Raw genomic sequence first — 16,011 nt, 5'->3', positions numbered from 1 at the left:
GTCGTTACTGCGGCTCCGGTTTGTGTCTAAGTGTGTGCAAGACCAACCAATAGTATTTCAGTCTTTCTCTTCATGCATATCAGGGGAAACACATGGCCAAAACGGCTGCTTACTTTTCCAGAAACCAGCCAATTAGAGGATACTTTACAGTGGCACCTCTCAACTCAAAGGTGTCCACGGATCATATGGGGATGTTGTTGAAATGCAGATTCTGACTCAGCAGGTCTTGGGTGGGGGGAGCCTGGGATTCTGCATTTCTGAACAGCTCCCAGCTGGTACCGATAGCACAGCTCTGCAGACTACATTTTCAGCCACAAAGTCTTAGAAAAAGGTTTTCCCCAAGTTGGCCGATAAGAACCACCTGGGGCTTCCCTGGTGGCGCAGTGGTTGAGAGTCCGCCTGCCGATGCAGGGGACACCGGTTCATGCCTCGGTCCGGGAGGATCCCACATGCCGCGGAGCGGCTGGGCCCGTGAGCCATGGCCACTGAGCCTGCGTGTCCGGAGCCTGTGCTCCGCAACGGGAGAGGCCACAAGAGTGAGAGGCCCGAGTAACGCAAAAAAAAAAAAAAAAAAAAAAAAGGCCGCTCCAGGGACTTCCCTGGCGGTCCAGTTGTTAAGACTCTGTGCTTCCGCTGCAGGGGGCGCGGTTTCGATCCCCGGTCAGGGAACTAATATCCCGCATGCCGCATGGTGCCGGCAAAAAAAAAAAAGCCCCTCCAGGAGCAAATCTGATGTGATTGTTCAGAGATGAGACCAGAATGAGAACAAGTGGAAACCCCAGCTTAGAAGAGCATTAGAAGAACAAGAGAAAGAAAACGTGGGGAGGGAACACAGGGGGGATCTCTTATTTACAGTGATGCTAAGTCGGTAGGAAAGTTGGAAATCTTCCTAGATGTGACTTTGTATTCGAAATGAAATTTTTAAATTCCTTCTCTGCTGAAGCCCTGTAATGATATTTTCCAAGGTACTAAGTAAGTGACAGGGTTTCTGCTAATCCATGATTTGTTCATGTTTCTTCAAATACAAGAGAGGGAGGTTGTGATCACTGATAAAGCTGCTGTCCTCACCATTCTGGCCACAGGAGCAGTCCTTCAGTGATCTAGGGGCCAAGTGCAAAGCGTCCCGACATGAGGAAGTCATTCAGTGTCAGAAAAAGGCTTTATCTGAGCTTCGTGCACGAATTAAAGAACTTGAGAAGGCCTGCTTGTCAAGTAAGTTTCCTCCTGCCTAGTCACCCCCTCTGTGCTGAGAACCGTGGACCCCAGACTTGAGGGTTCACTTTAGGGACTAACCAATTTGCCAGGACCACCATCTTCTATCCCCATCATTTCATAACTAAAAAAACAGAGTTCTAAAAAAAGATGGGCAGGAAAAAAAAATAGATGGGTAGGCATGAGCTCAGAGTCAAGAGCAGGCCTTGATATTAAATAAACAGGATTTCATGAAAAACTCAGAACCTTGTCCCTCTTTTTCTTATTTCACTGTGGCCCAGTGAAAACTTTTTCATAGACTGATGCTGTGCAAGGACCAACCTTGGGGAACTTCCCAGGATAAATACCCTGTTTAGAGGGAATAGGGCTTTCAAGAAGCCAAGCTTGCTGCTGGGTGGAGCCCTGGGCTAGGACACAGAAGCCTGGGTTCAAGTCCATCCTCACACCTGTGGCCGAACGTTCCCCCTCAGTGCCCCCACCCTGGGAGGCTGCAGCCTCATATGAGCTGTGTGGCCTTGGACAAGTCATGTCACCTCTCTGGGCCTCGATGCCTCACCTGCCAAGGGAGGATGGTGAGCTAATTAGTACTGGCCTGTGGTAAGGGTCCAGTAAATAGCAGCTGTGACTTTTACATGCAGTAACTTCTTCCTGAGCCTTTCTTTTGAGTGTAAACTTTTTTCTTTTATAGATCACAAGGACCACATGGATGGATCATTTCTAGACTTAAAGACCCTCGGGATGGAAAAAAATGTTCGGAAAATATTGGATGTAAAACCTGACTTGCCAACTTTTTTAAGAGTAGAGATCGGAACGGTAACCAAAGAAACTTTGTCTCTGCTTTGACTGACACGTGGGGAGGGTGGGCATGAGGACAGACACTAGCCGTGTGCCCTGGCACCACTGTATACATCATTGGTTCGAGGCCAGGTCCTCCCTGATGGGCTGGCACCTGTATGGACTGGTCGGTGCCTGGCCGTACCAGCGATCCAATGTTTGAATAGAAAGGCTGCTTCCCATCATGTACAGCATGATATAGCATTGCACTGATGCTGGCCAGGTCAATCTCTGGGCCCTCCTTTTCACTTCACATGTTATATTCTGCAGAAAATATCCAACAAGCTAATGTACAACATTATGTCATGAGCTTGCCTAACATTTGCTTTTTGCTATAAACTGAAAAACATGAACACATAAAGGGCAGCAGAAGGGAGCCATGATGATTAAGAAGACACAAGTTCTAGAATCAGAGACCTGTGTCCTAATCCCAGCTCTGCAAGCTCTGTGACCTTGGGCAGGCTCCTAACCTTTCTGGGACTTCATTTCCCAGCTGTAAAATGATGATGGAAAAATTAAAGGAGATCATCATGTAAAGTGATTATCCCAGTGCCTAGCTCATAGCGAGCACTTTAATAGATGATAGTTATTATTGTCAAACAGTATTTAAAGAGTATTATCCAAGAAAACCTTCCTTTCTTAGGGAGCATAGTTTGTGTTTTCCAGGATTTTCAGAAGTAATTTGATTGTTAGGTTGAAGGTGCCGTGTATCCTAAATGGATGTTTGATCAGGTGTTTGACTGACACATGACAATGGACAGCTCAGGTCAGCGTGGCTTGCTGCGGCAGCTAGTCTAAACCAGCTTTTGGAAAACATAATAAAGCCATCCTATCTGTACCAGCATTTTCTCCTACAATTTTTCTAGACATTTGCTCACACGTCTAGAGATGTGAGTCTTCAGAAACGTGTTGGTCTTCCTGGTAAAATCGAATCTTCCTTCTCTGAGGTTGGGAGTAGAGGGACCGTCTCCAGGTGGGGAGCTCAGCTGGATCTCACGTCCTGATGGTCCTGCTTCCAAGATTGACCTTCCCCTTGGCAACAAGCCCTCATCCCACCACTGACACCACAGAGCAGGAAACCTCCCAACTCTCAATCCTCCAAGGTTGGCAGTAATTAAAGGAAAGAGCAGGAGGAAGAATAGCTGACATCTGTGAACTGCTTACTGTGTGCCAGGCGTTGAGCTCAGCCGGCTCCATGCCTTATGTCATTTAACCATCGTAGCAGCCTTGTGTCATAGTTACTATTATTGTCCCCATTTAACAGATAAGAAAAAGTAAGGCTTCAGGAGGTCAAGTACCTCACCCAAGGTCACAGAATAATGATTGAAGACACACCAGGGGTGTGTCCCTGGTGGTGTGTCTGCGAGCCTGCAGAGACCGGGTGGGGACTGTGTGCTTGGATCCTGTAGCCCAGGCTCTTCCTTAGTGACCCTTCCCTCAGGAAAAGAGGGGGCGTCTGGAGAGGTACAGAGGATGCAGCTCAGGGTAGCTGAAGACACTGAACAGCATCTCAGGTTCTTTTTGCAGCAGATCTGCCCGGTTTATTGTCATCTTCAGATACCCTCTTTTATTCTCATCTCCATAGGTACATAGACAAATATGTATACTCTTATCTATCACAGTCACTTTGGGGGCATTTATATTTTTGTAGTTGTTTTGTTTTTAATCTCAGAGGGTTTCAGGGTAGTGCCAACAAATGCTAGGGCTAAGAGAGGCTCATGGCAAGCATTAAAAGCCAATTTATTTTTTAAGGAGGCTTGTTATGGTTATTTGTAGTCGTTCAGATCAGGTCCCCTATTCAGTCTGGTGGCCTTTCCATGCAGTCAGTTGGGCTTCCAGCAGCCAGCTGGCTGGTTGGGGTCTTAGGGAGATGCAGCTGCAAACACTATCTGCATTGTCTCTGGAAAGGGTCTGAAGGGATGCCCACCCACCAGGTTCCAGAGCTAGGAGAAGGTTGGGCCGAATTTTGTGAGGGTATGGTTTCTGCTGCACAGAAATGAGATTCCTTTAGTAAAAAGGAGGGAGGCCATTTTCCACTTAACCTTCATTCGTTCATTCAACAAACATGACCACTATGCACCACTCGGTGACAGGTGCCATGCTGGGCACAAGGAGGGAGATAGTGAGCAAAAGCCACATGGTCTCCATTTTTCTGGAGCTTGTCTTCTCAACATCAGCGGTACTGATTTTTTGAGCCAGGTAACTCTTTGTTTGGGAGACTGCCCTATGCATCATGGGGTGTTTAGCAGCATCCTTGTCCTCTACCCACTAGACGCCAGCAGCAATTATGACAACCACAAATGTGTCCAGGCATTGCTAAATGTCCTGGAGGGGGTAGGGTGGCCAGAGTCACCCCCGGTTGAGAACCACTGGCCTAAAGGGAAGACAGACGAGACAGTGGCCAAAGAACGGCACAAGTGATGCATCATTTCAAAGGCAGTTGTGCTCTGAAGGGGTAGGAGCACAGTCATAAAGAAAGCAGTTCACAGAGTCAGAGTGGATTTAAAACCAACTCTCTTGGCATGGACATATATACACACACACGCTACCAAAGGTAAAATAGATAGCTAGTGGGAAGCAGCTGCATCGCACAGGGAGAGCAGGTCGTTGCTGTGTGTCTACCTAGAGGGGTGGGATAGGGAGGGTGGGAGGGAGATGCAAGAGGCAGGGGATATGGTGATATATGGATACGTATAGCTGATTCACTTTTTGATACAGCAGAAACTAACACACCATTGTAATGCAATTATACTCCAATAAAGATGTTAAAAAAATTAACTCTCTCAAATTATTCTTTAGTAACTTTCCAGTTCTTCCATTATTCTTTGGGTTATTATTCTGGATGTAGAAAATCATAATGGAATGCCAAGAGAGTTTTTCTTCTTTTTTTAAATTTCAGCCTCAAAATGGCCTTTCCAGCCCAGGGTCCATCATGGTCTCTGAGAAGTCAGGGAAAATGGATGTGGCTGACGCTTTAGATCTCAGTGAAAACCTGGTAGGTATACCCAGCATCAGTCCCCTCCTGTCCAAACCTGTGTGCCCTGCAGATAGTTTAAACATCAACTCCACATACATGTTTAGTTGTTACAGTAGCTCCACGAGACCCATCTCCTTTCCCAGCATGGGCTGGAAATTGCAGAGCCCAATTCCTTGGAAGACTGGGTAGTAAGAATGAATGTTTATGTCTGTTGTCATTCCCCCTCCCCCACCCCAATTCTCAAAAAGGCATAGTGTAAATGGATGCGGGGGAAAATGAAAGTCGTACTAAAAACCCCAAATGCACTCATTTGCAAAGCATGTGTTTCTTCTCTGCAACTGCAGAAAATGAATGAAACAGAGTTAGATGTTTGCCTCCTCAAAGTGGCCACCAGCGGTCTTGGGCCAGGCCTCTTACCTGAGAAATGCTTTCTCGTAGTACATGGATATGAGCAAAACCCTCGGGACTTTGATGAACATCAAAGATATCTCAGGTCACGTGTCCATGAAACACCTCTCCCGAAAAGAGAGGGAGAGAGTCTACCAGCTTCGACAAAGAGACCTGTACCTGGTGTTTGATAAGATCACCCTACTCAAGAACCAGCTGCAGAGAAAAGAAGAGCTTTTGAGACGATACAAGGAGGACATTGAACAGCTCAAGTATGGCCCATGTCCCCGGCAAAAGGACCAGGCCTCCATTTTCCAGGCTAAACCTCGGTGCAGCTGCAGACCCGTAGGGACCAGGACAAGAGGACAGAGGCCTGGGTGTGGAGTGGGGAGGCGGGATGGTGACTCAGGGCCTGATGGACCCAAGTCTCTGGGCAAGAAAGCAGCAGTTAAAGTACCCTACTGTTAAGGAATAAGGTGCACCTTTTATAAATGTGTCTGATGTTTCACCATGTGTGTGCTTTTCGTAATTCCACCCTATTTTCAGTGGTATCCGTTCCCCCACCCTCTCTGGGAAATTGGGAGGGGCTGGTAGCATAACCGTTGCCCCCTTCGTGCTGCACGTCCACAGCCAATGGGCTATTTATTCTGCCCTCTAGTCCCCACATCTTCAGCCTTCCCCCCACTTGTAAGGAAACCGCGAAGCCAGGCATATATGGAAGTGTTCTGAGGATCTCCCAGGTCGGTAGCATTGGTGGTGAGTGAGAAAGCTGAGGAGAAAAGAGACTTTGTCTCTCCTGTGTGCTCAGGCAGAGCAAAGTGTCGGTTCAGATGTACCAGTCACAGGTGGCAAAGCTGAAGGACGACATCTCCAAAGAGGCCGAAGAAAAGGCGCTGCTGAAGGAGGCCCTGGCGCACATGGAAGAGAGGCTGCACCAGGAGAAGAGGGTCACCAGGGCGATCAGGCAGCAGAAGGTGAGAGGTCCCTCCTCCGAGCAGAGCCTCTGAGGCTGCCCCTCAGCTCCCTTTAGAAACAGCCAACTGAGGCCCCAGTGGGATCCAGGCAGCAAAGAATGCATTCACTCTTTGCAAAGGAAGGTGGCAGAATAGCTTTAGCATTAGGCAGACTTAGGTTTAGACTCTTGTTCTGCCATTTACTGTGTGACTTCAGGCAGCATTTTTTTTTAACATCTTTATTGGAGTATAATTGCTTTACAGTGTTGTGTTCATTTCTGCTGTGTAACAAAGTGAATCAGCTATATGCATACGTATATCCTCAGATCCCTCGCTCTTGTGTCTCCCTCCCACCCTCCTTATCCCACCCATCTAGGTGGTCACCAGGCACTGAGCTGATCTCCCTGTGCTATGCAGCTGCTTCCCACTAGCTATCTATTTTACGTTTCGTAGTGTATATATGTCCATGCCACTCTCTCACTTCGTCTCAGCTTACCCTTCCCCCTCCCCATGTCCTCAAGTCCATTCTCTACCTCTGTGTCTTTATTCCTGGCTGCCCCTAGGTTCATCAGAACCTTGTTTTTTTTTTTTTTTTTAGATTCCATATATATGTGTTAGATTAACCTCTCTGAGACTCATAGTCTAGCTTGCCTCTATTTTTTTAAACTTTCTTTTTCTTTAATTTAATTTTTATTTTATATTGGAGTATAGTTGATTTGCAGAGTTGTGTTAGTTTCAGGTGTATAGCAAAGTGATTCAGTTATACATACACATATATCTATTCTTTTTCAGATTCTTTTCCCATATAAGTTATTACAGAATATTGAGTAGAGTTCCCTGTGCTATACAGTAAGTCCTTGTTGATTACATATTTTATGTATAATAGTGTGCATATGTTAATCCCAAACTCCTAATTTGTCCCTCCCCAACACATTTCCACTTTGGTAACCATAAGTTTGTTTTCAAAGTCTGTGAGTCTGTTTCTGTTTTGTAAATAAGCACATTTGTATCATTTTGTTTAGATTCCATATATAAGTGATATCAAATGATATTTGTCTTTGTCTGACTTACTTCACATAGTATGATAGTCTCTAGGTCCATCCATGTTGCTGCAAATGGCATTACTTCATTCTTTTTTATGGCAGAGTAGTATTCCACTGTATATTTGTACCACATCTTCTTTATCCACTCCTCCATCGACATTTAGGCTACTTCCATGTCCTGGCTGTTGTGAACAGTGCTTTCTGAGACTCATAGTCTAGCTCGTCTGTATTTTTTTAACTTTTGATAATTCGTGTATTTTATTTTGTTCTTTCTATCCAGATAACTATTTTTTCCACCAGTTTTATTGAGACATAATTGACACACAGCACTGTACTGAGTTTAAGGGTGTCCAGCGTCATGATCTGACTTCCCTACCTCCTGCAATGATGACCACAATCAGTTGAGTGAACAGCCCGAGTGTTTTCAAAGGCGGCGATTCTGACTGTCATTGTTCTGCCAGGTGCCAGGGATACACCGAGGAATAAGCTCTCTGAGAATAAAGATCTGGGTTTGCTCTTCTGAGTAGCCAGAATAGTACTCCAGTCTTTCTGACTTGGGGCTGTGTATTTGTACACGCATGCTTGCGTGTATGTGTGTACATGTGAGTATGTGCTGTGTGTTGGCATGTGTGTGTATTTGTATGTGTGTGTTTGTTGCCTGCATGAGCTCTAAGGAGGCCAAGGTCATAGAAGGGTGCCCTTCTGCTCAACCAGGAGGTGATGGTCAGATAGTTCCTTGCAGAAGCTTGCCCCCCATCCTGCGAACCTTCCAGGCAATAGGTTTCCAGACAGCAGGCTCTCTGGCTTAGAGCCCCAGAAATGAAAAGTGGCTGTCCTGCTCTGAGGGAGCCTGGATGAAGTGTTTCCAGTGCTCACTGCTGTGAATTAAACATCACAGACCTTAGTCTGCATATGTCATGGGGCTGCCTCAGGCAGAGGACAGTTTCCTTTCACACCAAGCAATGCCAGGGAGAGCTGGGCCAGTGACAGAGTTGTGACTTTCCCTTTGATGTGCCCTCTGCAGAGCTCACCCCTCCCCGAAGTGCCCCCACCCGCCCCCAGGGCTTGGCAGACTAGGCCCCAAAGCAGAGACACCAGACCACAGAATGGGACAGCGAAGGGCCCAAAAAAGGCCATTGTCATGTACTGAAAGCCTGAGGATTTACATAATCAGGCTTCACATGCTTTATTCCTGGGCTGCCTCATTCACACGCATGGCAAGGGACATGCCTGCCTGTTTGGCGCTAGACATCCCTCAGCCGAGAAGGGTCTGAAATGGCCAAGTTGAACCTGTGTCAGGGTCCCCAGAAGAGCTACAGCTAGTAGCTTTCAAATTCGTGGAATTCACAACTGGGGGAAAGACTTACCAAGAGGCAGGCACCTGCTCCACACCGCACATGCTTCATCTCTCCCATCAACCCGCAAGGGATGCTGGCAAGTGTCGTCCCCTTAGAGAGAGGGGAAAGCTGATTTGACAGAGGGTACCCTTCCCTGGCTACTAAGTGGCAGAAACAGGATTTCCTCCCCACCTGCTGCCCTCCCCCGCCCAGGTTCACTTTTCCACACCCCTTCCTTCTGTGTCTCCCTTACCAGGGTGGCCCCCTTGGATACATCGCACCATTGCTCCTGCGGGTTTCACTCCAGGACTCAGGTTTGCATTTCAGGCTTGTTGTTAATATGTTGTCAGAAATCCCTGTTTGTCAGGAAGAAAACAATATTACATTTTATGTTTTGCTGGATCCTAAAGGGCACTTGTATACATCTGTCTTGGCATCCGTTCCTTCCAGGGAGTAGATCTTCGTTGTCTTTAAGCAGAAATGAACAGAAAGTAGAATTCCTCTTTTCTAAGTTTTACACTTAGTATTTTCACAAGGAGCCTTAGTTTTTTAGCCTCCTGTATAAAACTTTGAAACTCTTCACCCGTTCACAGAGGTGGCAAGGTTGAAGCACTGAGATGAAATTACACATCTTAAGCTTCAGAATTGCCCCCCCCCAAAAAAATGGAGTTTGTAGTTTTAATGTTTGACCATCTCTTCACCAAGCAGACCTTTCAAGAATCAAAAGTCCTATTTCCACACTAATATCTCTGGCTGTGAAAATGAGACTTGGTATAAGATGCTGGGCCTTCACAGCGAACTGGGCCTGTGGCTCTGTCCATGTGGCAGAGGGACGGGAACCGCGGCCCAGGCCGTGCTCACTCGAATCCACTTCCCACATCACTCGAGAAGCCGGCAGTGTCTCTCAGAGTTCAGAGGCCAGATTTGGAGTCAAACAAATAGGGGTCAAGCCCCACCGCTGCCCCGAATGACCCTGAGTAAGTGGCTTGACCTCTGTATCACAGGTTCCTCAACAAAAGCAACCAAAACTGTTAGCAAGGGGCCTACTGCGTGGGGCAGCGGGAGGGTTAAATGGCAAAATGCCTGCAGTGCCTGGCACATCACAAGCCCCGTTTCTAAGGGGGAAGAATAGGCAGCTCATGGATGGGTGGGGACTCCTCTAATTCTTTCAGGGAGCTTCCAGCCAGCCGACGCCTTCCCCGGTCCTCCCAAAGCCGCCAGCTCTTATGGGACGTGCTCTTCTCTTTGGTGAATACGACTAGGGCCACGGCCAAGAAAGGACCCAGATACCTTTTGTGAATGGGCTAAGGCTGGGATTTTCAAGAGGAAATTTTTAAATGCACAGAAGTTGCCACTTGGGAAGCACGCAAGCCCTTTCTTAGGGCTTGAAGTGTAAGAAAGGCTGAAGGGCACCGGCTGCTTCTGGCAGGAGAAGCCGCTCAGCTCTCCTGCCAATCAAATTTCCAGCCAATCAAGTCCTGGCTAGCGGCGTGACCACTGCTTTGCCTTGTGGTCTCAGCCAGGAAAACCCCCTAACCTTCCCGCTGCTTAATTAGCTCAGATCCCTCTTCTTTAAGATGAGAATAAAAATGGCACCTAGCTCGTAGCCTTCCCAATGGGAGCTTGTATACAAAAGCCTTAGCACATAGGACCACAAAGCATTCACCCTCTCCTACCATCGTCATTATCCTCACTATTCTCTTTAACTCACTATCTTCCAAGATTTCCTTGGGCCCAGGTATTCTCAAGATTCTGGCTTCCTCCGTGCCACTTGTGTGTTTTGTTTGTTTGTTACTTTGTTTGTTTTTGCGGTACGCAGGCCTCTCACTGTTGTGGCCTCTCCCGTTGCGGAGCACAGGCTCCGGACGCGCAGGCTCAGCGGCCATGGCTCACGGGCCAGCTGCTCAGCGGCATGTGGGATCCTCCTGGACCGGGACACGAACCCGTGTCCCCTGCATCGGCAAGTCGACTCTCAACCACTGCGCCACCAGGGAAGCCCCACAATTGGTAGATGTTGTGTAGGAGGGGCGTGGGATTGGAGGGGCTTCGGGTGGTGCTCTTCCGCCCACAATGATGAAGTAGAACCATGTGGCCAGGCCTATGCAGCATACGGATAGAAGAAGGCTAAAGAAAAAGACCCTCCCGCACCCCCTTCATCACATCCCAGTGAGTTCAGTAAAGTTCAGGAAAAGCAGGTGCACAGGGGCCAGGCTCTGCCCTCAGTGCCCAGCTGCCCACTGATGGAACTTAATCCAGGAAGGAATTTTGCAGCAATGTTCAAACTGGGGTTCCCTGGAGCCTTTGGGTGCCATGGAAGGGTGTGACTCTCAAAGCACACACACCTTTCTCCCGCCAGAGAAGCTCTGCGTTATCTTATACCCCAAGTTCCTCATGGGATTTTGCTTGGATAAACGGTTCTGCAAAAAAAAAAGGCGGGGGATGGGGTGGGAGAGAAGAAGGCTGTTGGTTTAAAACTAACCCCTGCTCTATAATATCTGGGCATTTGGATAGTGATTGTCTCAACAGAGTTTGTGATAAATACCGAGTGGCCGCAGGCTCGAGGCCTTCTCCACGGAAAATGCGTGGAGGGCAATTGTCAGTGCAATACGGGCCCATCAGCCTTCACGGACAGTCCTCTGAGGGTAGAGTTAGCATCCTTCTGGGAGAATGGAAGAGTCTTGTAAGCACCTATGCCCTGTCCCAAAAGACAGCCTTATTTCCTCCCTGAGTTGTGTGACTACCCGGTAGGGTTGCCAGATTGAGGGGAAAACAAACAAACCAAAAACACGATGCCCAGTTAAATTTTAATTTCAGATAAACAACAAAAGCTATTCGGTATAAATGTCCTAAATATTACACGGGGCATATTCACACTCACAAATTTGTTGGCTTCATTCTGGAATTCAGATTTAACTGGGCATCCTGTATTTTATCTGGCAACCCCTCCAACATTTACTGAGCACCAACTAGACACCAAGCAGGGAGGTTCTGAAGCGGGTGTCGCAAGATGGCAGCCCACAGATATATTCCATTTGGCTCATGGGAGTTTTTTTTAAGTTACATTTCAAAATAGGGCAGTTTCCTGGAATACTCTGGATTTCCAGCTTCTCTGGGAAACTTGGAAGATCTGGCGACCCTAGGCCCACAGACCCACAAGCCACCATCACAAGCCTCCATCTTCCAGGCCCCTTAGAAAGGCGCTGGGCTCGTGTGTTTGCTGCTGTCCACCACCACCCCAGCTCACTTCACCCACTTCTTTTACTTTCCTGGCCGCTGTAGGAATCAGGTTGGCGACCCCAGTGGATGCTCAGGGCTCTAGGAGAACGTCTCCTTCCTGACACCACTGCACATTCACCTGCGGAGTGTCAGTCTGCAAGGGAGACCCCAGTTCCCTCTCACTTTTGTGTCTCCAGTGCCTAGGGGATGCTCTTTCTTTGATGAGCTGCCCCTGAGGTGCAGGGTCTTGAGCAGATCAGGGTCAGCAATAGTCATCAAACCCCAGGGGAGCGGCAAGCTCCAGGTTTTCAGTCATGCTGGCTTCCCAACAGGCCCCTGTAGTCCCTGCCAGGGAGGTTAGCCACTGGGGCTTTCAACATTTCCACTGGGTGGAAAGCCACTGGACATCTACAGCCTCTTCCACTGATCTAGGAGGCTCTGCTTCCAGCTAAAGCAGATCTGTCCTCCAAGAAGAATACAGTATCCTTCGTAGCCTTCTTGGTTGACCACCTCCTTCTCTGCTGGAATCTGGAACAGAGATTCCCTAAAAGGTGCAGCAGGACAGTGTAGCGTTACCCCAAAGCCACACCCCCTTCTGCAGACCTCTATCCTCACCTCCTCACCTAGGAAGGCTCAACATTCCATCCAAATGGGTAGCATCTGAAAGTTGAGAAAAATCCATTTTTCTCTGATGCAAAAGGCAAAGAAGAACATAAGCTAAATGTTGTCAATATTCTTTCTGTGTTAAAGAGACGAATGTTTGGAGAGCTGATGAAGAACTCAAAGATGCAGAACTCACATTTCCAGGTGAGCCAGAAGAGAGAAGAGAGAAAACCCTAGAACGTCAGCAGGAAGCCCAGTGGACAGTTATCCCACATCTATTATGTACTGAGCATTTGGCATGTGCCGGGCACAGAGCCAAACACCCGACGTGCAGTATCTCCTTTAAGCTTCACAACAACCCTATGGGGTGGGTGTTGTTATTATACCCAATTTACAGATGAGGTGTCAGAGGCTCAGAGACTTTCTTTGTCCAGAGCCACACAGCTCAGTAGGAGAGCTGGGAATCAGTGCAGATCTGACACCCAGGGGAGTGCTAGCTTTTCCTCCTTTAGGTTATAAACCTCCAGGTAATAAACCTGATACATTTCCAGTGGTATTTCTCTTAAATTTCAAGGAAGCATCCTCTAGAATTCTCTTCAAAGTCGAGAATTAAGACTATGAAATCTTGAACATGTTGAAACATTGCCATTGACAAATCAGCCCTGGAACTGGAATTAAGCCAGTCCATGTTGCCACTTTGCAGACAGTAGAGGCGAGCTCTCAGGAAGCTAGAAAGCCAAACACATTTTGGTTGAATATGAGAGAGGAGACATTCAAGTTTGATAAAAGGCCACAGTCATGCTGAGGCAACCAAATTATCATGGGAAGAAACGAAGATATTCTAGGTGAGGGATATATTTGAAAAATAGAAGCTTCTCAGCCAGCATCCTTGTGCTAAGACCAGAAGGTGGTTACTCCCCAGAGCAGGATGTTAAGAGGATAGAGAGCATCCTGAGGGCCCCACTTGATCTGAGACGTTTGCCACCCTGCAAAGTGGAAACGACTGGAAGTTTGTTACTTATTCACTCACATATATGACTGAGCTGGGAGGAGGCAGAAACTGCCCTACATCTAGGTTTTGTCTGAGGACCACCTGCGGATGTGAAATGGCAGAGGAGATATTGGGATGGGTCCCGGATGTTGTGGGAACATTGTGCTTCTCTGAGATGTGAGACGCCCTGGAACTTCACGCTACCTCTGGCTTTAACAGAAGCGGGGCAGATGGTGCTTCGGCTAAGAGCAAAGAGCCAGCTTCCCATTCTCCCTGCCCTCCAGCCTGAGCTTAGAAGTTTGGTGTCTAGGATCTCCTCAGTACAGAAAGGTTTCCTCCAGGTTCCTTGCCAAGTGTAACTTGGGCGACTCCTTCCCCAAGAGTGGGCCTTGGGCTTCCCTGGTGGCGCAGTGGTTGAGAGTCCGCCTGCCGATGCAGGGGACACGGGTTCATGCCCCGGTCTGGGAAGATCCCACATGCCGCGGAGCGGCTGGGCCTGTGAGCCATGGCCGCTGAGCCTGCACGTCCGGAGCCTGTGCTCCGCAACGGGAGAGGCCACAACACTGAGAGGCCTGTGTACCGCAAAAAACAAAAAAAGGTGGGGAGGGGGCTTTTTTAAGGATATAGGGGTGAGTGCCTCATAAAAACTGGGAGCTGAAAGAGAGCCTGGCCTCGAAATAGAACTGGTAAGCCATCAGATCTCAGGCATCATCTCTTTTACACACACACAAGCATGCGCACATGCACACACAGGCCGTATCTCCTCTCTGTGTCTCTGTGTGGCTCCCCTGATCTCTGCTCTCTCCAGTCATGTGACAGGAAGGAATGACCTCATGGTCCCCCAGTTCAAAGGACCAGCCCAGGAAGCAAGTAGCATCTTAGAACCCATAACCCAAATCCTGGGAGTGATCATCTTAAAAGCCCAGCCCGTGCCAAGTGCCCGATCAGCTATGACCAGGGACAGAGTCACACACATGGCTGCCTGGATCCAGGAGTAGTGCTCAGAAAAGGGTTAGACCGACCCCCTAGAGTATGCTGCATTTTACCCTCCTAAGACATCAGAGACATAAGGCATTCAGTTCAGTAACAGCTTTTCGAGAGAAAGTCCATCCCAATGAAATTGCCTATAATCAGAAACTGCTGGTTCAAAAAAAGATGCAAATGTCAGAAGAAAACGTTATCTGTGTATCTGGAAGAGTGTACACCAAAATGTGAATAAGGTTACCTGTGGGTAGTTTGATAATGGTGGATCATTTTACCTTCGTTTTGCTCACGTCTATGTGTGTATATAAATATTTTTTACAACAAAGATTTTATTTTGAGTAAAAAAAAATGCCATTTGAGAAATATTTGGGGATCTCCCTACAATTATAGAGTTTGGGCATTTGTTGCTCTTGCTTGTTGTAGGTTGGAGCCAGAAAAGGCACCCCAAAGATGGACCAAGGAAGGGAGATGCTGAAGAGAGAAATGTCCAGCAAATCCAGCCAGAGCCTTCTGTTTTCTAAACCTGGTGGAAGGAACTAGAAACGTCGTCCCGCTGGGCCTCGCGTGATCCTCCGTGAGTCAGTGTAACTCTTCTGCGTCAAACTACTAAGATGCTTTTTTAGGACATTAAAGGTTGCTACCCTAGTGTGTTGCTTCCTAGACTGGTATTTTGCACAATACTGTATTTTGGAGTGTGTGAGGAGAGGGGTTCTTTTCACAGCTATTATGAATGTAAACATACGCAGGCATATGAAGAATAAGTTTGAAATTCAGACTCCTAGGCCTGGTAGATGCAATTATGTGTTTGGGTAGTGACAAACCCAAATGTCACACCTCCAAGGAGCTCTGAGAAGCCCGCAGTTGAGAAAACCCAGGGCGTGTACTGGGGCCACAGGACAGAATGGTAACCTCAGGGCTGTTGGGGCCATGGTATAGTGCATTTATATCTGAATTGATTCTAATAAATGTGAACAGCAACCAGTTTTATCGCTTCCATAACAGTGAGTCATGTTTATATGGCGCTCTGTGGTGGTCAAAACACTTCTCGTCTAATCCTCTCTCAAGCCCTGGGAGGTAAATAGCATTATGTTCCCCATTTTACAAATGAGGAAGCTGAGGCCCAGAGAGGTTAAATGGCCCGTCTAAAGTCACACAGCTAGTAAATTCAAGAATTGGGTCTGGAACCCAGGTTTCTAACTCCATCTCACGCTGCCCATTCTGCCGCACCAAGACAGCCCAGTAGGTCAAGTCCCAGGCCATCAGGACAGACCAAGTACCCAGTCATCAAAGAACACACACTGCCCAGGTGGACACACCCCTTTCCCGTGGTGTTTGAAGAGACCCTCATTTTTGCCTTCTCTCCAGCCATCTGTTCTCTCCCTGCCTTTCTTGTACGGCCAGAGACCACCAAATAAAACAGGAGGAAGAGCCAGAAGCCATGAATATCATTTATTTTTTATTTTTAAAAAGCCAC

At 47.7% G+C, this 16,011-nt stretch overlaps 1 protein-coding gene across 1 annotated transcript; it reads left to right on the top strand.

Moving 5' to 3' along the window:
• Positions 1 to 950: 950 nt before the first annotated feature.
• Positions 951 to 15,239, top strand: LOC308609819 (forkhead-associated domain-containing protein 1-like; the record flags this gene model as incomplete). Its single annotated transcript, XM_081259118.1, has 7 exons — positions 951 to 965; positions 1,083 to 1,212; positions 1,901 to 2,025; positions 4,946 to 5,041; positions 5,462 to 5,682; positions 6,219 to 6,384; positions 14,961 to 15,239. 7 exons carry the CDS (start codon positions 951 to 953, stop codon positions 15,075 to 15,077), a joined length of 870 nt encoding a protein of 289 aa, XP_081115244.1. The 3' UTR covers positions 15,078 to 15,239.
• Between the last annotated feature and the right edge of the window lie 772 nt (positions 15,240 to 16,011).

Source organism: Mesoplodon bidens, assembly GCF_964165515.1.
Source record: "Mesoplodon bidens genome assembly, contig: HAP1_SCAFFOLD_103, whole genome shotgun sequence".
Taxonomy (NCBI): Eukaryota; Metazoa; Chordata; class Mammalia; order Artiodactyla; family Ziphiidae; genus Mesoplodon; species Mesoplodon bidens.
The sequence above is the reverse complement of the archived record's forward strand: the minus strand, read 5'-3'. Positions and strand labels throughout refer to the sequence as shown.